This window comes from Nuphar pumila, chromosome 7 (genome assembly GCF_984573655.1).
Source record: "Nuphar pumila chromosome 7, dmNupPumi1.hap1.1, whole genome shotgun sequence".
In the NCBI taxonomy this organism is placed as follows: Eukaryota; Viridiplantae; Streptophyta; class Magnoliopsida; order Nymphaeales; family Nymphaeaceae; genus Nuphar; species Nuphar pumila.
Genome location: NC_143255.1, coordinates 118,595,064 through 118,622,529, shown reverse-complemented (window position 1 = coordinate 118,622,529; position 27,466 = coordinate 118,595,064). Strand labels below are relative to the sequence as shown.

General features: G+C 39.8%; 1 protein-coding gene across 2 annotated transcripts; it reads right to left on the bottom strand.

Moving 5' to 3' along the window:
• Window positions 1-256: 256 nt before the first annotated feature.
• Window positions 257-26,122, bottom strand: LOC149833152 (putative WD repeat-containing protein C2A9.03). Of its 2 annotated transcripts, XM_090014948.1 has the most exons (10): window positions 25,976-26,122; window positions 25,523-25,658; window positions 25,258-25,425; window positions 25,039-25,125; window positions 24,442-24,576; window positions 24,201-24,311; window positions 2,326-2,417; window positions 2,119-2,224; window positions 1,919-2,005; window positions 257-981 (listed from the first exon to the last, which is right to left on the bottom strand). In XM_090014948.1, the coding sequence occupies exons 2-10, from the start codon at window positions 25,649-25,651 to the stop codon at window positions 568-570; spliced, it is 1,329 nt and encodes a 442-aa protein (XP_089871074.1). In that variant the 5' UTR covers window positions 25,652-25,658; window positions 25,976-26,122; the 3' UTR covers window positions 257-567. The 2 variants fall into 2 exon arrangements, with proteins under 2 accessions (XP_089871074.1, XP_089871075.1); XM_090014949.1 differs by lacking the exon at window positions 25,976-26,122 and having other exon boundaries at window positions 25,523-25,969.
• Window positions 26,123-27,466: the final 1,344 nt, after the last annotated feature.

The window sequence follows — 27,466 nt, the reverse complement described above, 5'->3', positions numbered from 1 at the left end:
ATCAGATTGCTTTCCTGGAACAGCAATATAAAATCCCGCTGGAGGAGCCCACATGGTTATGGGATCGGTACCAGACGCAGAGACATCCCCGCATCTCGTGCGGGCATCTCCTGTGAGCAAGCCAAAGCAGCAAGCTCCTTGGAGGCAGGGGTGCTGGCCACAAGGTTGGCACCAAGTGCCACGACCGATACCATACCTTGGCAGGACATTCCAATGCAGTAGGCCTCCAAGTGCCGGCTTCGACCTGTTACAAATAGAAAAGGAACCAACCCTGCATTTGATTCAGCATGGTTGATAAACATCAGATGAAAGGGAGTGATATCACACAAATCAGAGCACCACATTGTCAAAGTCCTGGAAGTTTATTTGCAAAAGCCAGATCCTTCCGGACAGTAAACATCTAAATAGCTGAAATCTTTCACTCTAAACAATTTCTGTACATCTTACACTGGTGACCATCCAAACCCTTTTTCATTAGTTTGGGGACGACCAAGCCCAGTTTCAGTTTGTTTGCTCCAATCATCACCATTACCACCATTGCCTTCAATGTCTGGCTTGCCTATCATATCAGATGCACGAATCAAGATAACTGTATGAGTGCCTTCTACTGTACTGGAGCAGGCTGGCGTAGATGCGATCCCACACTCCAATGAAAAGTGATTCAGTATCCGGACTGAAAGAGATGCCTGAGATCTCACCAAAGAAATCAATCTCCTGCCGCTTCTTGCAGTCCAACTTAGTGTCATATATGTGCACAAAATCAGCTGGCTCGGCCATCGCCATGAACCGTCCGTCTGAGGAATAACGGATTGATCGCACTGCACCCATGTTGCCCCTCAGCACTGCAACAGATGAAGACAGATTCCTAATATCCCACAGCCGGCATGTCTTGTCCTGGTTCCCCGTAGCGAAAGTGCAGCCATTAGGGTGCCATGCAGATGCAAATGAGAAATCTAAATGACCCTCCAACGTTGACAGAGTCTGAAATATCAAAGATACACTGATTAGCAATATCACAGTAAGATCTTCCCTGCAACCAAGCGTCCCACCAAGCTTAAGATGCTGATCCACAGTTTCAAGAGGATGACGTGAGCGCAAAGAATGATGCATAAAACATGACACAAGAAGCAGGTGTTAAGAAAATGCCTTGAAGTGTCAAGCATGAAGCATTTAAGAAGGATAAGAAGTGAGAAGCAAAATAATGGAATTGAGTAGGAAGTGAAAAGGAAAAAAATGATAAAAACCTTTTTCCATAAACACCAATAGTTTGTAGGTTATATAATAATAATAAAAATTTAAATTAAAACATGAAAAGTGCATTTCTAACATCAGCGAAAGTTCAATTTCATATTGAGGGAAGCGAGCTTCCCATAAAACTTCAGAAGTATGAACTAAGTGCATGGTTTTGTGCTTCCAAGTGAGCTTCTGAAGTTTTTAGAAGCTTCCAGTAACTATGTGTCTATGCTAATTGCGTGGAGATGCATATAGCATTGCTCATTCTTTAGTTACACTTGCATGAAGCAATATATTTTATAGAAAATAAGCTGGCCTCTCTCTCTCTCTCTCTCTCTCTCTCTCTCTCTCTCTCTCTCTCTCTCTCTCTCTCTCTCATTCCTTTATCTAAGCTGAAGAGCTGAATCTAACCACGTATAACTCATCCGACCAAATCAAGTAACACCTCTTTTCATTAAAAACATAAATATGTATTTAAAACCAGGTTGAATCTTGGTTAAATATGGAGTGTCAGGTGACTAGGTGAATGGAGTGCAGACCTGACCTAGTTGGACTGGACTCTGGTTTGAAGGCAACCAATTAAAATAGGAAGACAAAACATTACAAAGTACGTAGTTTTCATGCAAAAAAAGCTAAAATAATAAGCAGATATAAAGAATTGTTTCATTTATTTTAAGGCGCATACCTTTCCACTCTGCGCATCCACGAGCAAACCCTTCGGGTTGTCTCCAACAACTACAAGAAGTTTGCGGTCTGGACTGATGGATGTATGCTGCCAAATAACAACATACAAATAACAAAAATCAACTGCCCAGTTAGCAAGGGAACTAGTAAATGAGGGAAACCAAAAAACAAAAATAAGAGAGAGAATTCCATACAACTTACATTTACTGCCCAAGGGAAGGAAAAGTGTTTCAAAAGCTGAAACCTCTCCGATTCAAATTCTCGTACTCCAGAATCATTATTTGAGGCCATGAAATGTATGTTCCCACTGAATGAAAAAATGAAAAGGCCATGAAGAAAAGATGAAGAAATGTCATATCATGCCCATAATATAATTTGTGCAACCAGATAAATCCAGCAAAGAACTACCTCAAGTTATCATATATCTCAATAGCATTTGTAATGGCATTATCATCAAATGTTATCCGCCTACAAAAGCTAACTCCATCGTGATCTAAATGCTGTACCGCAAGATCAAAGAATAATAAGTTAGAAATATCAAACGAGGGATAAAAGATGCATTTATAACACCATGAGAAGCTTTTAAAACACAATGAACGTGATCTCTCTCGTATATATATATATATATATATATATATATATATATATATATATATATATATATATATATATATATATATATATATATATATATAGGGTTTAGTGTTTATATTTGGTACTAATAAAGGTACAGAACTATTGAGCTACGAATCATAGGTTCAAGTTGAATCAACTCAATGAATCACATATATGTGTTCAGTATGGTTTCTCTTTTGAGGACTTCCTAGGCATATTTCAATAGAGATTCATTTTCAAGTAGCTTAATAGTATCAAACATCCTTGAGGTGGTGATGGTTTGAAAATTAGTTTTGTTACATCTAAGGGTTAACTAAGTACTATTTGAAATAAAACATAAAGATCAAACACAATTTTCAAAAACAAATGGTAGTTTGGTAGTTTTTATAAAAGCAAATGAACTTTTTTAACTCAAAAGGTAACAAGAAATTCTCAAAAAAGGGCACCATCTTAAGGGTGTTTTGATAATTTCAGCTACTTAAAAATGCCAACTTTAAACTCTTAGGATTAAATTAACCATTTGCTCAAGCAATGCCAACATCATAAAATGACTGATTCTTGTCATCATTAAGATCACTCTATTCCACACAGGTCTCCACCAAATGTTCTGGAAGTTCCAGATAGGTTCAGGGTATCAGAACCCAACCTCAATGAGGGACAGTTCTGCAGATTCGGCTTCAGTATAGTCTGACACAGGAAAAAGCCAAAAAAGAGAAAATTGTTCTCAATCTGACTAGGTTTTGCGTCAGATATGACCAATAGGAGTAGGTTGTTGCCAAAGAAGATGTGGAAGAAAAGGGGAAGAAAAGGTGTTTCCTCTAGGACTAGGGTTTCAACATCAGGGTAAACTAAGAAAAGAATCAATCTATTAACTTCATTCATAGTTAATTCAAGAACAAAACACCTATTTATGATACTATCATAGAGTTAAAAAGAAACAAGAGTTCGAAAAAAAGAGTCCAAAAAAAATACGAGTCCAAGAAGGGAGGTCCTTCAGTCCTCCCTAGATTGGGTCTCTTGGGAGGATTTGGTTCATTGTGAATGGATCTGAGGCGGTCCTAACAATCCACCTCTCTCAAACTCACCTTGTCCTCAAAGCGAGAACTCCGAAAATTGTTGAGCAACTAATCATTGTCTCCTCCGGGGTCAAACCCTAGGTGCAGGGTTTTTCCACATGCTTTGATTTTGCAGGTCCTTTCCGTTGGCCAAGTCGAAGTTGTGTTTTTGGTTGCTTAGGACAACAACGGCTTTACAATGGATCTTAAGGGTTTACCAGTCCGATGTTGCAATTATAGTCAGCGAGTTGGACCTTACGCAATGGTCCTTGAGTATGACTGACGTTTCACTTTATATTACTTTATATCACCGGCGTTTCAAACCTTACACCATTGCACGCGGGCATGGGTCCAGAGGCGGGTTGTCCTGCATCTGCATGACTAGTTGGCTTGATTGGATGGTCAACCTCATGAGACATGAATCTCTGGTTGGTCGTCCCACTGGTACAAGACCAATACGAGCCCATCCTAGATAGTTTCTCCTCAGCCACACGTGTCAATTTGAAACACTAGATTAGGGCGATGGGTCTTGCGGCTTGAACCTCGATCTACAGGTCCGACTTGAGCCCTATTATGAATGCCCCAATCAACGATTCCAGGGACCACCCTGTCAGCTTAGTACTTCATGATGTTGTCATGTAGGCGGATCTTGGACAACATAACATGATGGTTGGCATAGGCAAAAAGACCAAATCGTATTACCAAGGCCCGGGAGAAGGCCTCCCAAGAGGACGTAACCAACTGAGTCTCTAACCAGTGGTACCAACGGATTGCCTCTTCCTCCATGTGAATCGAAGCACAGGCAACCTGATCTTACTCTAGCATTTTGGTAATTTTAAAATATTGCTCAGCAAGGAATAATCAATTGGCGGGGTCCTCATCAACGAACTTTGGGAAGTGCAACCGGGGTTGACGGACAGAATAGGGCCCATTGGTGGATCCTGACTCTGAACCGTTCATGCTCGATCCCCCGAGACTGTGAAAATCTCTCTAAAAAGAGATTTTGTGCATAAACACAAAGATAAAAACACTAAGTGTGCACAAAGGCACAAAAGAGAACTCTCACAAGTGCACAAAGACATGGATACAAATGCACAAGAGCATAAAAAAATAACAACTTCAATATATTGGGTCCCAAGAGGGGCTTTACAAAAGCATTGAGAAACCTAAAGGGGTTCACCCCTATTTATAAGACTTTGGAGTCATGGGGGGGCTCCAATACATAGATTGGAGCCCCTCCAACGGTTAGAAATCTAACCGTTGGAGGGGGGGCTCCATCCTATGTATTGGGGGTTCCCCCATGTCACATCATATTTAAAAAAGAAAAAGAGAAAAAATACAAGGAAATAAAAGAATAGAAAAACAAAATACAACATATTCTCAAATGAGAATATGCGTAAAATATGTGAATTTACATAAATACCCTTATTGGGTTTTGAGATATATATATATATATATATATATATATATATATATATATATATATATATATATATATGTGTGTGTGTGTACATGTGTCTTTCTATATATATAAATATATATATATATATATATATATATATATATAAAAGAGACTACATTTTAACACCCCCCCTCAAACTTAGGGTGACACAACCGACAGTTTGCCAAGAAGGAAGTTAAATCTTGGAGAGCACAGCGCCTTGGTGAAGAAGTCTGCCAGTTGATATTCTAATGTAATGTAAGGAAGGTCAATGGTTCTTCATAAATATTCTTCACGAACATGGTGGCAGTCCATCTCGATGTGCTTCGTGCGCTCGTGAAATGTGTGATTTTTGGCAATGTAGATTGCACTTTTATTATCACAACATAATTTTGTGGGCCCTTGAACTTGAATATCCATATCTTCCAACAAGCTGGGAATCCAAACAATCTCCATGGTGGTAGACGCCATGGCTCTATACTCAGCTTCGGTGGATGAAAGCGATATTTTCTATTGCTTCTTGCATCTCCAAGAAATTAATGATTCACCTAAAAAATACAAAAACCAATGGTGGAGTGACGGTTATTTGGGTCACCTCCCCAATCAAAGTCAGTATAAGCAATTAAACTTAATTCAGAAGAAGAAGATAGAAATACTCCCTTGTTTATTGTACCCTTTATGTATCTATCTGATGATGCGAAAAATGATGCTCATATGGACTGAAGTAGGTGCATGTTGAAATTGACTGACAACATGTACTGCATGAGAAATATCAGGCCTAGTAATGCTGAGATACGTTAGGGGTGTGGGATCTTTTAGAAGAATGTCGTCATCAATTTTCATCTTTGAACCCACTATTTCAGGAGTTTCACAGACCTTGTCATATGTGATTCCTGATCTGTCAAGAATCTCACAAACAAGTTTAGTTTGAGACAGAAAGTAACCTCTGTGAGAATAAGCAACCTCAATTCCCAAAAAATATGTCAAAAAACCTAAGTCTGACATCTCAAATTTTGAAGTCAAGATAGATTTAATACTTTTGATTCCTTTAGTATCATCTCCTGTTATCAACATGTCATCAACATATAGTAATATAACAATTCATGCATCAGATTTCTTAACAAACAATGCAATGTCAGTATAACATGAAAAAAATTCATTTTCAGTCATTACATTGTTAAACCTATCGTGTCAAGCTTTGGGAGCTTGTTTCGGGTCATAAAAAGCCTTGCGAAGACAAAAAAACTTTATTTTTAGGAATTTTCATACCAGGTGGAGCATCCATGTATACTTCTTCATTAAGGTCACCATTTAAAAAAGCATTTTTGACATCCATTTGATAAATATTTCATTTTCTAATGGAAGCAATAGTGATGAGACATCTAACAGTAACCATACGAGCTACTGGAGCAAATGTCTTTTCATAGTCAATCATGTATTCTTGACTATACCTTCTAGCTACTAGGCGAGCTTTATACCTCTCAAGAGATCCATCGCTCTTGGTTTTAACTTTGAACACTCATCGGCATCCTATAGTTTTCTTACAACTAGGAAGCGTTTGAAATTCCCAAATGTTGGCTTTCTTAAGTGCTTTGAGTTCACTCTCCATGACTTCTCTCCATTCAATACATCGTTTGACATCTTCAAAATTATTTGGTTCAAAATATGAGTAAATGGCACTAGAGCAAGCCCGATATTTAGGAGAGAATGAATCAAAGGATACAAATCTAGAGGGAGTTCTTCTAGTTCTTTCGGTTCTTCTAGGATTTGAATCATGTGTGGAGATAGATTCGGCAGGTTCACTATATTGCTCAACATCACTTCTAAAGGTGCTTCTATCTCTACGTGAATAGGTGATAGGATCTCTAGTTATATTTTCTTCTTGAGAGGTAGTAGGGTTATAACTATTGTTGATTTCAACCACTTCATTATCACTGTTATATGTTGATTCATCATCACTAGAGATATCATCATCCTTAGATAATAGATCAAAAAGAAAGGAATAGTCGATATTTTTTAAATGAGATTCATTCTTTTCAAAACCACTATCATTTTCCAAAAACGTTACATTTCTTGAGACATATAACTTAGCATTCTTAGCATCATAACATTGAAATCCTTTTGGGGTTTCAGAATAGCCAAGAAAAGCACAAGGGATGGCTTTTGGTGAAAGCTTATCATTTTTATCTATAAGGACAAAACACTTACAACCAAAAATTCTTAGCCTATTATAATCAGGTTCTTTTTTATATAGAGTCTCAAAAGGAGATATTTTATCTAAATTTTTGGATGAAAGACGGTTAATAAGATAAATGGAAGCAAAAGTCGCCTCGGCCCAAAAAAAATTTAGAATACTTTGAGAAATAAGAAGGGTTCTAGTGGTTTCAATGATATGTCTATGCTTCCTTTCGGCCAAACCATTTTGTTGTGGTGTTTTAGGACAAGATCTTTGATGAATTATACCATAGTCTTCAAGATATTTTTTAAACTCATTAGAGAGGTACTGACCTCCGGAATCGGTCCTAAATATTTTTAAATTACTATTAAATTGATTTTTAATCATTATATGATATGATTTAAAACATGAAAAGACTTCAAGAGTATGTTTGAGAAAATATACCCAACAATATCGTGAAAATCATCAACAAAAATCACATAATAGGCAAAACATCCCTTTGATATAACGGGTGCCGGTCCCCAAACATCCGAATGAATAATTTCAAAAGGTTTAGTGGTAAACATAGATCTTTGTTCAAAAGGCATACTTCTCATTTTTCCAAGAATGCAATCATTACACGAGAAAGTACTTTTACAAAGATTTTTAACAAAATGCAAATAGGACAACTTGGTAATGTTGGGATGACCAAGTCTCTTGTGCCAAACATTTATGTCTTTATGTTGAGCCACATTACAAAAGGTGGTTTTAGGAATTTGAAGAGAGTCCACATAGTACAAGTCTCCTTTCCTAGAGTCTTCCCCAATCAACCTCCCAGACCGATGATCCTGTATTAAACATTTATCAGATGAGAATTGAATGTCACACCCGAGGTCCGAGAGTTGAGAGACGGAAAGTAAATTTAAATTCAATTTTGGTATAAATCTAATTTTAAGAATAAAGAAGTTTTGGGTTTCAAAATTTTCAATTCCCTTAATTTCAAGAGAAGTACCATCTGCGGTTGAAACAAAAGATGTTGACGAACTTTTAGAATATTCGGAAAGAGAAGAGATGTTTAGGGTCATATGAAATGATGCACCTGAATCTAAAAGCCAAGAGATTTAACTGGAGAGGAAGAAGTGGACACGGCGGCACCAGAAATAGCTCCCTTAAGAAGAGGTTGAAGAGCTTCCATAATTTGATTTAAAGAGAGAGCTCCATTTGAATATTCATCTTTTTGTGGTTGAGACGTTGTTGTCATTGCTAGTAATTTCTTCCATTTGGGACAAACTGGTTTGATATGACTTGGTTCCTTACAAAAGTGACACACAATTTTACTATAGTCCCTTCTTCCGCCTTGACCACCATTGGATCCTTGATTTTGGCTTTTGAAGTGAGGAGGTTTATATGTTCTCAAGTTGTTACCGGGCCTAGAAACGGCATTAGCACCATCACACTCCTCTTGATTTGTGGGCATTGCAAGAACACTTGTATTTTGCTTGCTAATGCCCATACGAGTTTTGTAATGCCCCAAAATCATGGACTTGAAACCTTTTATAAAAAAGGTTGAAAGCTTTGAAATCGATTACTTATCAAAGTTTGAAACAGGAGTTCAGCAGAAAATCATGTTTGAAATAGCAAGTCCCTGGACCTTATGCGCATTACAACACAAACTTCCCTTTACAAAACGTTTTGCAACTCGAATATATATTTTATTGAAATAAAAAGAAGAACAAAGTTTTTGTAATACAATTTTAGTAATCCAAAGTTTTATCAGAAGGGTTGCGGTAGGCCTGTGACAGCCAGCATAAAAACTTTGTCATATCCTATGAAAATGAACCAATATGAGAATTTCGTTGGGGCGTTCCCTACTGAGCGACGCGCTGTACTCTCTAGGCCCGGAGGCAGTGATAAATGTGCAAAGGTTGCTAGGTCGTCGCCCAGAAGCGACGCGTCACACCGGCGCCCGGGTGTGGTGTCAAATAGGCAAGGGTTCCCTCACTTTGTTGGACGGGTGGGGGTAAAGAAGTTAGTCCAAGACCATAAAATTAGGTTAGCCACTTGGAACATAGGGTCTTTAACTGGTAAGTTGGTAGAGTTAGTAGATGTTATGTGTAGGAGAAAGATTGATATTTTATGTCTTCAAGAGACCAAATGGGTAGGTGAGAAAGCTAAAGTGATAGAACCTTGGGGATATAAGATTTGGTATACAGGAATAAATAGGAATAGGAATGGAGTAGGGATTGTTATGAGTCGTCAGTTTATAGATAATGTAGTTGAGGTCCGTAGGAAGGGTGATAGAATTTTACTTATTAAATTAGTATTAGGTACGGATATTATTAATATTATTAGTGTTTATGCACCTCAAGTAGGTTTAGATGATTCCATTAAGCATCAATTTTGGGAAGATTTAGATGGAGTAGTACAAGAGACATCTTATGGAGAAAAGCTTTTCATCGGCGGTGACCTTAATGGACATGTAGGCATTAGTAGGGATGGATTTGAGAATATCCATGGAGGCTATGGTATAGGAGAAAGAAATGAAAGTGGAGAAAGGATTTTAGATTTTTGTTTGTCCTATGATATGATCTTAGCAAACACTTGGTTTAGGAAGAGGGAGTCTCACCTAGTAACATTTAAAAGTGGGGTTAATACGAGTCAGATAGATTTTTTCCTACTTAGAAAAAGAGATAGGGGTTGTTGCATCGATTGTAAGGTTATACCAGGAGAAAGTGTAGCTACACAACATAGAGTCTTAATTTTAGATCTTAGAATTAGACAATGCCGCAAAAGGGATAGACATATGATAGATCCTAGAATTAAGTGGTGGGCACTGAAAGGAGCTAAACAAGGAATGTTTGTAGAGCAGGTAGTTAAGGAAGTTGATTGGTGTCTCGAGGAGGATTCAGAATCAATGTGGAATAAGATAGCGGGTGGTATGAGAAAAGTAGCTAAGGAGGTATTGGGTGAGTCTAAAGGCGGTGCACCACTAGGTAAGGATACATCATGGTGGAACGAGGATGTCAAATTAGCTATTAAGGTTAAAAGAGAGTGTTATAGAAATCTAAGAGTCGTGATAATGAGAATTTGGAGAAGTATATGATAGCAAAGAAGGAAGCTAAAAAAGTTGTTCGAAACGCGAGGGCTAAGGTATATAAGGAGGTTTATGACAAGTTGGATACCAAAGAAGACGAGAAGGATATTTATAGGCTTGCAAAGATGAGAGATAGGAAATCGAAGGATTTGGGTATGGTTAGATGTATCAAAGATGAAACGCAAAGGGTTTTAGTCAAAGATGAGGAGATTAAGGAGAGATGGAAAGATTATTTTGATAAGCTATTTAATGATAGTCATACTCAAGATCTTGGAGACTTCTCCATTCCTTTTCATGAGATAAATCGTGACTTCATGCGCAAGATTCAAAAGAAAGAAATTGCAGAGGCTTTGAAGAAAATGAAATCAAGAAGGGCAGTTGGCCCAGATGGTATACCTATCGAGGCTTGGAAATGCTTGGGAGAGAAAGGTTTAGAATGGTTGACAAATCTTTTTAACTTGATTTGGCGAACAAATAAGATGCCTAATGAGTGGAGGAAGAGTACTTTGGTGCCTTTATATAAGAATAAGGGTGATATACAAGATTGCACAAACTATCGTGGTATAAAACTCATGAGTCATACTATGAAACTTTGGGAGAGGGTGATTGAGTCTAGGTTGAGGAAGGTTGTCATGATATCGGAGAATCAATTTGGTTTTATGCCTGGAAGATCAACTATGGAAGCTATACATCTTCTTAGACAACTTATTGAAAGATATAGAGAGAGGAACAAAGATTTGCATATGGTTTTTATTGATTTAGAGAAGGCATACGATAGAGTACCTAGGGACGTTCTTTGGTGGACAATGATGAAGAAAGGTGTTTCTCTCAAGTACATTAGTATAATTAAAGATATGTATGAAGGAGTAGTAACCAATGTCCGCACTTGTGGAGGGGTGACAACCAATTTTCCGATAACGGTTGGGTTACATCAAGGATCTGCTTTAAGCCCTTTCCTATTTGCGATAGTGATGGATGAGCTTACGAGATCAATTCAAGAAAATATACCGTGGTGTATGTTGTTTGCTGATGATATTGTTTTGATTGATGAGTCTAGAGCTGGGGTTAATGCTAAGTTAGAATTATGGAGACAGACATTGGAAGCTAGAGGTTTTCAGTTGAGTAAGAGTAAGACTGAATATATGGAATGTCGGTTTAGTAAGCAACGAAGTAGTGATGGGAGTGTAGTGAAGCTTGGTGAGCAAGATATACCGGTGAATGATTATTTCAAATATTTGGGATCCATCATTCAAAAGTATGGAGAAATTGATGGAGATGTAAATCATAGGATAAAGGTTGGGTGGATGAAATGGAAAAGTGCTACTGGAGTGCTGTGCGATCGTAGAATGCCATTGCGGTTGAAGGGAAAGTTTTATAGGACGACTATTAGACCCGCTTTACTATATGGTACGGAATGTTGGGCTGCCAAGAGACATCATATTCAAAAAATGAGTGTAGCTGAGATGCGGATGCTTAGATGGATGTGTGGAAATACAATAAAAGATAAGATTCGGAACGAAGAGATACGTAAGAAGGTAGGTGTTGCACCCATTGAAAATAAGATGCGAGAGAATCGTTTACGGTGGTTTGGACATATTCGGCGAAGGCCTAATGATGCTCCAGTTAGAAGGTTGGAGAAATGGGAAAATATATTAGTTAAAAGAGGTCGGGGTAGGCCTAGGAAGACTTGGATGGAGATGATAGGAAAGGATATGAATGCTTTGAACCTCACCGAGGACATGGCGTTGGATAGAAATGATTGGAGGAAAAGGATTCATGTGGAAGACCCAAAATGAATTTCTTTTTTGGTTCATATCGCTGACCCCAATTGTTTTGGGATGAAGGCGTAGTTGTTGTTGTTGTTGTTTGTTGAAAGTTTTATCAGAAGAAATGCTTTCAAAGAAACTTTATACCACATTTACCAAAAGTGTCCTCAGGAGTGCAACGTCAGGGAAAGGGTCTCGCCTTGAACGCATCACGTCATCGCAAGTTGTCTTAACCTGCTCACCACCTGCCCATGAAATGGGTCAGTCTCACACAAACTAGTAGGGGTGCAAAAGACAAGAAGAAACAAAGGTTGAAATAAGCAAGATATTCGCTAGATCAAGTAGGAAAAAGCAAGACTAGCAGATCTCACCAAACGTGCCATGGTGTAAGCAAAATCCAAGTAAGACAAATAGCTAAATACAAGGACAGTAAGGATCATAGTGCTAAACAAGCAACTATAGCAATCCAACTGATTCTAAAGGTGAAGAGTAACTAACTCTATCCAACAGTCAAACAAAGCAACTGAATAAGACAAGCATTCATAACAATGCTCACAATACATACAATGATCATTAAATGGTTCAGTTCATCGGCAAGTGACTATATTAATCGTAAAGTACAAGTTGTTGCATCACAAGCAATTTATAAGTTACACATGTTAAGCAATCATACGGCAGCAGTTATATCACAATGTGTAACAACTAGCATAATGCTAGTATTATAAGCAATTGACTAGTACGAGAAGCTAGTTATTACTTACCAAAGAACTGCGTAAGCAGTTTAACCAACTAGAGTAACACCTCGACAGGCGTGCATAGATCAATGAGTAGCATACTGAACTATCGAGTAAGCAAGCAATCAATTCACGTCAGAGCACGCATATCTCATAATCATGTACGTAGGTTATATCTTGTTCTCATTATGAACAAGCCATTGTAGGTACGCACAAGGCACGAAACGTAGAAACAGCTGAGATCGATTCGGGGGTCCATTATGCTATGTGTTTTATTATACCCTGAATGACTGACTGAGTCCGCATCCTAAGAGGACGGCCAGTGACCAAGAGAGTAAGTCCCAAAGGCGAACATGGCCTATGGATGCATCCAACTTCTGCAGAAGTGTCAGGCGACTACCACCTAGGATACTTATGGTAGCCCACATTTTTCCCTACCTCTAATGACTGGGGAAGTCGGACCTTTGCCCATAATAACTATTAATGGTTTGTCCATCAGAGTTTTGTACCATTCATCCTCTTTCTTGATGAACCATCCCGAACGGGCACAACGGAGGGTTTCTTAACCGTTGTCCCATTCTACATGCTCTGGTCTTTCGACTCAATTGAACATCTTGCCTGTAAAGACGCATAATTATCATTATGTGAATTACACGCGCAATTACGCGTTCGAGACAACCACACACCTCTCATCCTACTCACCGTAATACGCAACGTACCTGTTCAAAAGTACAACCATGATGAGAGGGATAAGGATTTTTCATAGGAAATCCCTCACACATCTGCTTTACAGAAGTCCACAGTGAACTCATTCGAGTTCCAACTTATCACGCTCAGGTCCTTTAGACAGTTGCAAGCATTTTGCCTATTAGGCGAATATCAACATTGCATGATTACCTTAAAGTGTCAATACACGTTTCGAGGTTACTACAGACCTCTCATCCTGCTTTTCGTAGTCCAAACATATTGTACATGACAGAGAGTACAACTACATGGAGAGGAGCATGGATTTCTTAAAAGAAATCCATCAACAATAATCTTGCGATAATCTCGCAAAAGAAAGAAGTGTGCCAACTATCTTAGTTTGACCAGAAAGCCTAGAAACCAAGTCTCGCATCAAAGGTGATATAATGTCGATCTTAGTGATGGCGCAAGTACCTCGATAGGACTCTCGCACTACTCGTGCATAGGCTCCTAAACAAGGTTATCTGAGTCGTATCAAATACGCGAACCGAAGTTGCAACACACTTCTCCCAAATACATCGATTTGGGAGATCCAGTTGCTATCTCGCAAAAGGCTTTCGAAATTTGCTTTACTAAGCTATACATTTTTTAAAATAGGTTTGCACATAAAAACCATTATTGTTGGAGAACCGAAGTGCATAAGTGTGTGTCGTGGCTTTTAAGACAAATAAGTGAAACGGTATACACTCAGGGAGTGCAAGCTGACAAGGGGCAAACCCATGCACATTATAGTGTCGTGGCAAATCGAGGTGCAAGACTCGATGTGCAAAGCTGCACCTCAAGCGTAAAACGCACAAGCCACACACGAGGTATGGAATCATACATCAACCATCGAAACACACAAGCAGACAACTACGTAAGCAACTCACGAGGTATGAGATCCTATCCTGACTAAGCAAGTGCAAAAGATGACTCGCGAGGCATGGAGTTGTACCTCGATTAAACAATAAGCGTAAGCAAGTAAAGGAGCATATGACAGAGATAAGAATACATGCACGAGCAAAGCATATGCACGAAGTGCGACAACAAAGTAAGGACGAACACATACAAAAAAGTAAGTGCAAAAGCAAGCACGACTACAACAGGAAAGTAAAGTAGTAAGTAGTAAGGTCATGGCGCATAAAGCGCGGGACAACAAAAGTAAATGTAGAAAGTAAAGTGCGAGAATGTAAAGGAGGACCAGGATAGCATCCTGGAGTAAAAAGGCATACATATACAAGTAAATGCCATGGCGCAAAGCACGGGCAGCAGGAAAGTAAAGTATGAAAAAGTAAAGAGGACAAGGATCGCGAAACCGCGTCCTTGAGTTAAAATGACATGAACTGTAAAGACATGAACTAAAAGCCTGGGCACATATAGCGCGGCAGCAACAGAAAAGAAAAGTGCAAGAAAAGTAAAGAGGACAAGGATCGCGAAACCGCGTCCTTGAATTAAAAGACATACGTATATATTTTATACGTACATCATCCTCTTTTAATTATCTTTCCTTATTTAACATTTATCTGTTCATTGTCCTTTAACGCAAGAATCCCCTATCTTGAGGGGTTGCGGGTCCTCGTACGCCCGCGGTGTAGGTAAGCGCAAGCTCGAGCCACAAAGAGCAAGCAGGATCCATTGTTCAACCTGTGATGCTTAGAATGTTAGTATATGCCGTAATATAAACGAGAAGCGGGTCCGGTAAGACCTGCAGTGGTACCGGACTCCAAACACGAGGGTAGGCAGGGAGCTCAGCTCCTTGCAGAAAAACAACAAAGGCAGCAAGGCAGGGAGTCCTGGGTTCCCTACCTGCTGAAGCAACAATGGCCCCTTGACAGAGCCTTGCTGACCACCGACAGTAAACAGTGGAAGAGGCAGGGAGCCTTGCTCCCTGCATGCCCGAACAGCAGAGAGGGCTAAGGGCTTAGCCCCCAGCCACACGAGCGGGACAGAGAGGCCTGCTCCTAGACTGCCAGAAATGCAGAGGCAGGGGCAGAGACACTGCACCCTGCCCGCGAGGATGCAGGAGGCAAGGGCCTCACCCCTACCTGGCAAAAAGCCACAGAGGCAGGGGCAGAAAAGGCAGAGGAGGGAGCAGAGGCTCCTTGTCGAACCTGCCTCAACAGGAAACAGAATAGGGGGAGCAGCCCTCTGCTGGAAACGAGACAGACAGGGGCTCTGCCCCTGTCGGCAACAGGAGCAAGGCAAGGGGGTAAAGCCCCTTGCCAGAGAACAAACGAGGTGCAGGGGGCTTTGCCCCCTGCTCGAAAACAGGAAGAAGGCAGGGGGGCTTCGCCCCATACTGGGAAACCAAAGGAGGCAGGGGAAGCTTCGCCCCCTACCGGCAAAACGCAAGAGGCAGGGGGGCAGAACCCCCTGCCGAGAAGCAACAGGAGAGCAGGGGGCTTCGGCCCCTGCTGAGGAACAACAGAAGGTAGGGGGAGCTTCTCCCCGGCCCCTTGTCGGCAAAACGCAGGAGGCAGGGGGGGCAGAACCCCCGGCCGAGAAGCAACAGGAGAGCAGGGGGCTTCGGCCCCTGCTGAGGAACAACAGAGGGCAGGGGGAGCTTCTCCCCCTACCGGGAAACAACAAGAAAGCAGGGGGGAAGTCCCCCTGCCGGCAAAACAAAAGGGACTAGGATCAGAGCCCCTTGTCGACAAAGCAAATGGCAGGGGGACTGAGCCCCCCCTACCGACGCAGCAAGGGGGACAGGGGGAGCGGAGCCCCCTGTCGACAAAGCAAATGGCAAGGGGGGCGGAGCCCCCTGCCGACATAGCAAGAAGGGCAGGGGGAGCAGAGCCCCCCTGCTGACACAGCAAGGACAGGGAGAGTGGAGCCCCCTGTCGCCTCAACGAATGGCAAGGGGACGGAGACAAAACAAGAAGGGGAGGAAGGGAGGCAGGAGGTCGGCGACCTCCTGCCGATGTCTCCAAAAAACAACGATAGAGGGAGTTACCTCGGAAGTCGACAGCAATGGGAGAGGGTAACGGGGTCGTCGAGACTCGTCGGGAGTTGTCCGGTTGAGGTGGTTGCCGACGATGGCAATTGTTGTCGGGGTCTGCCGAAACACCAGGTGGAAGGCCAGGGGGAGGATGTCGGCAGCACCGTCGTCAGAGGCCGCAGAAGAAGGGGAGCCGAGAACAGGGTTCCAGCAAGGCGTAGCCGGCGTCAATGTTGCTCCAATGTTGGGTGGTGTCGGCCCAACACGAGAGAAAAGGGGGAAGACCGACGAGGCTGTCGCCGACGGCAGCCGTAGATGGTCATGGTGGTCGAGAAGGGAAGAAGGGGGAAACGAGGGATCGCCGATCGGAAGGGTTGACAACAACACCGAGGAGGATGGCGGCTTCAATCGCCAGCGATCGCTCGTGGACCGAGAGGCTACGGGAAACAATGACAGAGGAGAGACCGGAGACTCCAGCATCGGGGGCTCTGGTGCAGCCGATGATCGGACGGGAGGTCGTCGACGATGTCGCAGGTGGCCGCCGGAGAAACGAGGTCATCGTCGACGACGGTCGTCGGGTTGTCTGCTGAAGCCACCGTCGTGAGAGAAGAGAGGAAGAGGCGGTGATAGGGGAGGTCGCTGACAAGAGGTTACCGACGATCGATAGTCACCGGTGTGGGTTGCCGGAACTCAGAGGCTGCCGGCGGCTTCAGTTGTCGGCTTCCTGCAACACTCGGGACAGAGCTAGGAGAGGAGGCAGAGGAGAGAGAGAGAGAAGGGGCGAGGGTTTTTCCCCTTCGCCCGAGGTGCCTGCGTCCTTTAAAAGACGCAAGTTCTCAAAGCTTCGAGAACCCGGGTTCGGGTCAGGCTCGGGTCTGGCTTAGACTCAGACTCAGACCCGGGCCCGACAAGGCAGACCAAACCTTGACACGTGTCTAACACGTGCCCTGCACATGTCTGACACGTGTACAACACGATTTTTTTTTAACGGGCTTTACAAGTTTTCTCTCCACTTAATTTAGTAATAACATCTTCAAGAGAGGGAGAAGTGAAGGAGGATAGGAGAGAAGATCTTATTTGCTCAAACTCGGGTCTTAACCCATTCAAAAAGTTAAAAAATCAGTCTTCTTCTAGTTGTTTATGTCGAAGCTCTATGGCTTCTCCACTCCACTTGGGTTCGAGTATAGCAAGCTCATCCCAAATGGAGGAGAGTTCAGCAAAGTACTCTCTTATAGTTATCTCCCCTTAAAGAAGGGTTAGCGCCCTCTTTTGGAGATAATACTTGTGGGACAAGTCCCTAGAAGTATACATCTTCTCAAGGTACTCTCACGCTTGAGAAGCCTTTTTAAACTTTATGATATTAGCGTTGATTCTAGTCTCAACGGATGAGAAAATCCATGACAAAATCTTGAAGTTATTCATATCTCACTCTTCATGTTTTTTGCTATGTTCTCAAGAGCCTTCGTTCTTTCATCTCCCTCAAGAATTTTGATTTCTCCTCTTTCAACCAAAGTAATTTTTGGCTCTGTTTCCGGAATCGAGCCTTAAACATAACCTCAAAGCCCTTTTCCTTTAATGTGGGCTTCCATATTACCGGCCCATACGTGATAATTGGAACCATTGAGCTTAAAGCTAAGAGAGAAATAGGAGTCTTTTTCACCCATTAGAGAGATAAGATACAACAAAACAACAACAACAACTACGCCTTCATCCCAAAACAATTGGGGTCAGCGATATGAACCAAAAAAGAAATTCATTTTGGGTCTTCCACATGAATCCTTTTCCTCCAATCATTTCTATCCAACGCCATGTCCTCGGTGAGGTTCAAAGCATTCATATCCTTTCCTATCATCTCCATCCAAGTCTTCCTAGGCCTACCCCGACCTCTTTTAACTAATATATTTTCCCATTTCTCCAACCTTCTAACTGGAGCATCATTAGGCCTTCGCCGAATATGTCCAAACCACCGTAAACGATTCTCTCGCATCTTATTTTCAATGGGTGCAACACCTACCTTCTTACGTATCTCTTCGTTCCGAATCTTATCTTTTATTGTATTTCCACACATCCATCTAAGCATCCGCATCTCAGCTACACTCATTTTTTGAATATGATGTCTCTTGGCAGCCCAACATTCCGTACCATATAGTAAAGCGGGTCTAATAGTCGTCCTATAAAACTTTCCCTTCAACCGCAATGGCATTCTACGATCGCACAGCACTCCAGTAGCACTTTTCCATTTCATCCACCCAACCTTTATCCTATGATTTACATCTCCATCAATTTCTCCATACTTTTGAATGATGGATCCCAAATATTTGAAATAATCATTCACCGGTATATCTTGCTCACCAAGCTTCACTACACTCCCATCACTACTTCGTTGCTTACTAAACCGACATTCCATATATTCAGTCCATATATTAGAGAGATAAGATGAAGGAGAAAAATACGTACCACAAAGAGATTTTAACTCTTACTTGTTGTAGTAATCTTCTAAAATATTTGATGAAGAGAAGTCTTCACGCCAATCTCGAAAAAATTGAAGGCATGCTTTTCGAGGCACTCGATATTATGAAGAATCACACGATTTTCCTTCCCAAGCAACTTGGCTCTGATACCATGTGAAAATCTCTCTAAAAAGAGATTTTGTGCATAAACACAAAGCTAAAAACACGAAGTATGCACAAAGGCACAAAGGAGAACTCTCACAAGTGCACAAAGGCACGGATACAAATGCACAAGAGCATAAGAAATAACAACTTCAATATATTGAGTCCCAAGAGGGGCTTTACAAAAGCATTGAGAAACCTAAAGGGGTTCACCCCTATTTATAAGACTTTGGAGTCATGGGGGGGCTCCAATACATAGATTGGAACCCCTCCAACGGTTAGAAATCTAACCGTTGGAGGGGGGGCTCCATCCTATGTATTGGGGGTCCCCCCATGTCACATCATATTTAAAAAAGAAAAAGAGAAAATACAAGGAAATAAAAGAATAGAAAAACAAAATACAATATATTCTTAAATGAGAATATGTGTAAAATATGTGAATTTACATAAATACCCTTATCAGGTTTTGATATATATATATATATATATATATATATAAAAGATACTACATTTTAACAAAGACGTCCTGATGAGTTACTCTGGGCTCCCTGGTTCTGGAGGGAATCAAGAATCGTAAGGACTGGTTAAAACCGCTCATCTAGCTTCTCATTCAGCTCATCCATATGTTTGTTCATGTCCCTAAAGCCCTACATCACCCTATTGATCGTCTCTTCAACTTGATTATTGTGAGCCAAGATCTCAATGCGGAGCTCGCCAAACAAATCTTGGGCTCGTGTCATCTTTAGAGTGTCCAGGATGGCTACAAATTCAAGAAGTGTGCACCAGGGACTCACGACCAAACAAAGAACCCTTAAACGCATACAACCCAATAGGCGTAAGGCTTTTGTACAAAAGATCAGATCGTTAGTGTCGTGAACTGATTTCAGGCACATGCCTGGGTTGATCAAACTCTCCCAAAAATGCTAACTAATCCAACCTGCGAAACCCAAGAATCTGATCTTGGTGCGGGCTGCAAAAAATCAACCTCACGCCTAGTACATTGCCGAAAAAGGGTGTCCGATACAAAAATAAAATCACAAGGTGACACTTATTAACTAAATCCAGCAAGAACCGCAAGAATAGGGTCAGATTGCACCTGGTCAAAATCAAAAAAGGTGGGAGCCCTTGCTGACGTGAAAAAAAAATCTGATTTATCTCCAAGAATGCAAATTCACCGTTCTTGATTTTGCAGGAAGTCTCACTCTAATACCAATTGTTAGAACACAACCTCAAGGAGGGATGGTTCTGCATATCTGGCTTTGGTATGGCTTAACACAGGAAAAAGTCGAGAAAGAGATAAATTTATTCTCGATCTGGCTAGGCTCTATGCCAGGGTGAGTTGATGCTGAGGAAGACGTGAAAGAGAAAGAGAAAAGATGTTACCTCTAGGACTAGGGTTTCAAGAACAGGGTAACGAAGAAAAGAATCAATCTACTAACTTCATTCATAATTAATTCAAGAACAAAAACACCTATTTATGCAGGCTATTATAAAGTTCAAAAAACAAGAGTTCTAAGAAAAGAGTTCACAAGGGAGGTCCTCCAGCCCTCCCTAGACTAGGTCTCTTAGGATGATTTGGATCATTATGAACGGATCTGGAGCAGTCCGCAACAAGGGGTGTGCCAAAGGCATTGCAATATCAAACTTTTATAAGACAGGATTATTTTATGTTGTCAACCAAATATCGCCTCATAAACTCATCAAAGAAAAGTCATATGGGAGAAACGAAGGGAGTTGTAAGATATATGAAAGCTAGAATAACAAAGGGTTAGTCTATAAAAAAACATCAAAAAGAGGCCCATCAAAATGTATATCAAGTTGTGGCAGCTTATTTGGATATCGACCGAATAGGAAATCCATCTACTAGAGGATCAACCATAGGTAATGCTGCAATTTTGGGTTCTTGTTAGCATCTTCGTCCTGCAAGAGATAAAAATTGTACCTTTCACATAATGAGTGTTTCTATTCCAAGTGATTATTCTATTTTCGTCAATGAAGAATTTATCACTCTTAATTCCTAGGTTCAGGAATTACCCTATAACTTAAGCAAAAAAATAAAAACTTTTACAGTTCACTTTGTTCTAGTATCAAGCAATGGTGCCAATAACTACAGAGATTTTCAATCTGCCATCTTCTCATTGTTTCACATCAAACTATTACAAGATTATTGTTATATTGTGACAACAGGAATGCCATATTAATTTCAAGTGTTGTCAGTATTGTATGATACGACACAATATATCATAGTATTGGCAAGGGAACCAATACGATTTAAAGACCACATCGTATTTGGTACGATTATCGTATCGGTATGACATGTATGGTATGGTACATGGTGTATCGTACAAGTCAACCTCTTTTTTAACTATTTCAGTGTCGGAAAAGTGGCGACCAGCCACTTATGAGGGCATTTTATAAAGGGTCATTTTAACCACACTTTTTTATGTTCTCTCCTCAGACCCCTTTTCTAAGCCTACCCACCCTATTTTAAGATCAAATCCACCCTAAAACTTTTGGCTTTTGCTATATCCGAGACCTAGAACTGTGGTTTGCCTCAAATCTCACGCATTTTCATCCTACCCAACATTTTTTTTGCTTCTAACCCTCAAAACTGAACCCAAAAGCCCCTCTTTTACCTTAAAATCCCCCATTTTCATCCTACACACTCATTTTTTGGCTTCTAACTCAGTCATGGTGGTGTGATTTACCCTAAATTCACTCATTTTCATCCTACACACATTTTTTTTAACTTCTAACCCTCAAAATTGAGCCTTAGGGGTTTGATTTGTGTGACATTGAAGTTGGAAGAAGGTTTCAAGCATCAAAACTAACGGTAAGCTCATTACTTTTGATGTTTTAATTTATTTCTTTTTTTTGCATTTAGCCATTTTTTAATTTTTAGTCTTAATGTGTTATTGATCTTAGTATTTTTCCTTTTTCTATCTTAAATCACCTTTTTTTTTGTATTCTTAAATATCAAAGTCATGCCCTAAAGGTTGAGGGACGGTGGAGGTTGTGGCTCAAATGATCCAACATGAAAATACTATAAACCAGTGGATGTAGGGACTCCTTTAAAAGGGACAATAAAGTGTAATTTATGTGATTTTATAATACATAGTGGATTGTATAGATTTAAATGTCACATCGTAGGGTATTGCAACTCCACTGTACAGTTATGTACTCATCGTATTTCTTCTAATGTTCATGTCGAGCTTCTTACGAGTCTCATAGAAGATGATAAACAAAGGGCACGAGTACATGCAACATTCATTAAAGAAAAAGTGCCAAAAGTTTTTTATTCAGAAGATGAAGATGAACCATCAACATCTCAAGATAGGGAATGATTATGTTGCAGCAAACAAAGAAACTCATTGAGTTGATATATATATATATATATATATCATTGAATCTTTAATTTTGTAACCTTGTATGACCTTTCTTGGTCTTATTTGTTATATAAACTTGTAAACCCTTTGACTTTGGTATGCAGTGTTATCGTATTTTAAGTTTTAATTATTTGCATTTGTGATAAATTGATAATTAGATTTAGCAATGGTTGGGAGTGATGACCTGGTGTGGCAGTTTTGTAAGATTGCCAACAATTTCGGGTGGCATAATGTATTGAGATGCAGATTTTGCCGTGCATTGATTAATGGAGGTGCACATCGCATGAAATAACACATTGTTAGAGAACCTGGTGCTCCAGTGCGACCAATGAATGTGATCTCCAGCGGATGCACGTGCTATAATATATGTCAATCTTGGTGAGATATATAGAAGACAAGAAGCAAGATTACAAGAATTGGCATGTATGCAGGGCCTTCATGCACTGGCACAATGCAATGCAAATTCCGATTCAAATGAAGAGCAATAAGAGGCACAAGTCCCACAAGACCCAGCTGCCCCACAACAAGATGTCATTTATTATTATGAATGAGGAATGATTGACAATGAAGATAACTAATGAATCCTGTTGTAGTGCATTATGCTTATAAACTTTTGAGTCTTCTCACTTTTTTAGTCATGTAGTCAACTATGTAGTTGTATTAAACTTATATATTATCAACTTTATGAGTTTATGTAGTGAACTTTTGAACTTTTTGCCTTTTGTAATCATGTAGCAAACTATGCTTCTATGTTCAATCAAGTATAACTATCATCAATGTTATTGACTTTATCTAATGAATTATTGAACTCTATTTCATGTGAATGACATGTCAATAGTCTACTATGTTTTTTTTTATATAATTATTTGTTTTTAATTCTTGTTTATTTGTTTTTTCTTGTGTTCTACGCTTTAGAATTTTTTTTTAGAAATTTCCCTGATTTTGTGTGTTTGTTTTTTATAAATTTTTTGGCATAATTTAGCCATTTTTCTTGTATCTTACAATACGGTACGATACATCCGTATCTCAGGCTCATGTGATATGGGTTCCGATACGCTAATTACAACATTGTTAATTTCCACAAATCCCATACATGGGAAAGTGAAACATGTAGAAATAGATCAACATTTTGTTCAGATACGCGTAGGAGAAAAAAAAGTATCAATATTTGTGAAGAGTGAAGATCAAGTAGACGATTTGTTCACTAAACCACTAGCATAAATTCAACACTGATATTTAAATTGCAAACTGTTCATGGCTCTTGAACACACATGAGGGAGCATGTAAAGAATGGTCACGTAGGTGTATCTTTGTAAGTACTTGCAATATGCAGGGTACTAGTCTCGCTAATCTCGCATTATAGACAATATGACAAATGAGTAGGGCCAATTTTTTACTTCAAGATAAGAGATCAGCATCATAAGGACAACCTAAGAGAGCAGGGTGCATTCCCCCATTGCCTTTCTCCCCTCCCCATCTTCTTCCCTTCTCTTCTCTTTCTTCTTTAGTTTTGTTTCTAATTTCTCATACAACACACAATTTTCAAGAATAGATTTAACACCAACAATTTTCCTTCCTAACATACTTTATAGATGTTATCTTGTTTGAGACAGCATGAAATTAACAAAGCCAATGTTGAATGAGAACAAAAACCACAACCAGCATCCACCAATGAGTATTTTAAATATATATTCATCGTAGAATTTTGTATTAGCAATAAGTTTGCTGTAGAACATATACATGGATGTATATAAAGATGCATACCTTGCAAATAAGTTCTCCTTGAAATCCCCCAACGACCAGCAAATTGTCCTTGACTGCAAGTGTGCTAATCTGTGGCTGAGTAAACCCTTCTAATAGACTATCAGGATATTTCTGGAAAAACAAATAAAAACAAACAGCTTTAGCCTGAGAAGCAATCAAATGAGCATAAACCACACACAACACGCACACATGAACTCCAAGGTGAGAATAAAAAAATGAGCATAAAGGATAGAAGGATAACCTCAGTAGGTGCAACACGACCTGAAACATTGAGTACTTCTGATGGCGTAAAAGATAATGATGACCAGTGGAGAACAGAGTAGTTTGACATAAGGTAGACATCGTGTTTAGATGTTGCCCAAACCAAGTTCCTCAGCTGGATAGCATTAAAATTGAAGAGCATAAATCAGTAAATTGATGTCAATCTATCCTATCCAAACTCAAAACAATCACATAATTGTAATCCACCAAGATAAAATGCATCAACTTGTTGAAGAATAAAGTTGTGAAAAGATTATCAAAACAATCAACAGGTCTTCACTGATAATGCCATTAGACTAAAAATGACGAGACCCATCAAAGGAATTGACGAGCTCCATGGGAACTCCATGCAAACAATCAACACACATATTTTGAAACTTCCGAAGATGGAAATAACCAATTCTGTTCACCAGGAGATTGAGTGTAATATGGAAGACGAAAACTGCAACTAAAACTGTATTATGGAATAAGAAACTACAACAGAAAACCTCCAACAAACCAAAACCATCTTCAATATAAATTCAAAACCCTGAAAAAATCCAATAAATCAATGTCATTTATAACCTTCAAGCCAGACCTGAAAATGAAGAATAGTAGATTTCACCGATCTCGCATTATGCTGAAATTCATAATAGTTCCCACCTTTCTCGATCTGCTTGCATTCCTATACCATTCACAAACCAATCCACCGTCTAATTACATCAATTTCATCAAACCAACAACTTCAATCAAACGATAAGCACGTGAAAAGTATGGGACGATAAAGGGAAAGAAGAACACGAAAAAAACAACTAACCTTCTCCGTGACATCGCCAGATGCCGGAACGTTCTCATAATTCCTGTATTGTTCAATCCTAGTCCGCCTATAGCCCTCCCTCGTTATGTTAAGCCTGTCCCATGGAATCCCCTGTATATCCTTCCCCTTCCTCGCTTGCGCCGCAGACGTATCCGTTACTCTAATAAGCTACCCAAGATTGAAGATTCAAAATTGCCCCGCAAATCACAACAAATCCCAATCAATTATACCCCAAACTATCAAAGGCAGAAAAAGGAAGGATTACCACATCGTACTCGTCGTCGTTCTCCATCTCCCTCGCGTGGAATTCGTCGTCGATATCGTTCATGAACTCGTCTGCCACCTCGTTGTCATCGGACATGTAATCAAACTCCTCTTCCTCATAGAACGACATCCACACCCTGAAAAAAGAAACCCTAGGTCATTCCCCAAAATCTCAATTCCCTCGAAAAATTCGAACCAAACACCACCACTTTCCTTTCCCCGTCCCTACAAGCCCTAATCGATACCAACACCCTAGAGACACCTGATAGCAACCCTACAAGTCATGTATATAATTTCCCCATCCAAAACCAAACGCTAGAATCCGTCCCAAATAGCACCAAATTCCTGGAACTTAAACCGCAAATCCGAAACAAACGAAAGCTGTTCGAGGAATCACGCTTCGAATCAAACACATAAATCGGGGAAATTTTGAAGAAATGGCGAGGAAACGCACCGAGAGAAGGACCCAACTAGGAATTAATATTTAAAAAAATAAAGAAAAAAATCAGCTTTTAATCCCTCCTTCCTCTTGTTCGTCAGCTCCTACTTTTGTGAGGAAATGATCGAGAGACGGAGAGACGTGATCGGAATTTTTATACCAATTATTAAAAAAAATCAGAACCACTGAATCAACGAAAAACGAGATTGAGAAGGGGACCAAGGAATTTGGGTCAACGACGAGAACCGCCATTTTCCCCGTGTTTGGATTCGGCTTTGAGCTCTACGTCACAGAGATATTTTGGTACCAACAGACACGCTACACGAGTTTGACACGCAAGTTCTTTGAAATTTTTCTAGAAAAACATGTCACGAAGATACAGATTTTTTAAATTTTTTATTGAATAAAAATCATTTTCATATTTTATGTAAAAATAAATGTTACTGAAGTATTATTAAAATTATCGAATCTATCAAAATGTTGAAATAATATTCTAACGTGTCCATGTAGTGTCAGTAGCGTGTCATATTGTGTTTGGTTTATGTTTATATTGTCTCGGATTTATGTTACTGGATACGTGTCTTCCTGACATAGCTTGGACATGATTATACACCCTTTCGATCGCCCGACTGGCAGTGTCCTTGGGGAGAAGGTGCTGACACCTTCGTCCCAGATTCGATTCCCGCGGGTGTGCAGGTGTCTTTAACATTATGGGTGTTGGTGACTTCACTTGGGGCTTGCTTATCTTGCAAGAGAGTGGTCCTGTTATGATGGTTAATTTCACATGCTCAACTCAGGTGCACGAGACACTTTTGTTGAACACAATCTTGGGTGGATGTTTTCTTATAGTCCACTTGGTTGGGTTTTAATCGTTATATTTGTGATTTTTTAAAAGCACCATTTATTTTCAAGATGTTGGTTTTTTTTATCACAACGCAAACAAATTTATATATTTTTAGTTGTTTTTATATAATTGTCTCTTATTTATTTGTATTTTATATGTAATAAATAAACTCAAAGCTATTTTTATAATTGTTATCCGTAGGTGGATCTCAGAAATCTTATTTGGATCTTCAATGATGGGTCCCTAATATCTTGTTTAATAACCTCGATATTTCATCCGGATATTGGATATTGGATCACGAACATTAAATTGGATAATTGGTAAAAGGTTTTTGTCAAATGGATCGGATCTCTGATATTGGATTCTCAATATTCGGGTTAGAATTGATATTGAATCCAGGATTAATAGAATAGACCCGCAAGTTTAAATTGGATCTTTAAAAAAAAAACAATAACAAACCTTATGGAGAGTCTATAGTAGTTTATTTGGGTCCGTAGTATTTTAAAAGATCTTCGGATGTCAAAACTTTATGTCAGAGAGATCTGGATCCAAATTATTTTATTTGGATCTTGGACCTCAAAAACTTCAATATTGCTATTGATCCTTGCATCGAAAGCGTAAGGATCAAAGTACCTTTAATTGGATTCGTCATGATTTATTTG

Excerpts from the sequence above, each read along its gene's own strand:
- LOC149833152 (XM_090014948.1), bottom strand. The coding sequence starts at position 25,651 with ATGTCGTTCTATGAGGAAGAGGAGTTTGATTACATGTCCGATGACAAC. Across the intron at positions 25,426-25,522 it reads ACGACGACGAGTACGATGTG|CTTATTAGAGTAACGGATAC; the intron begins GTAATCCTTCCT and ends AATCTTGGGTAG. Across the intron at positions 24,312-24,441 it reads GTCGTGTTGCACCTACTGAG|AAATATCCTGATAGTCTATT; the intron begins GTTATCCTTCTA and ends TTGTTTTTCCAG.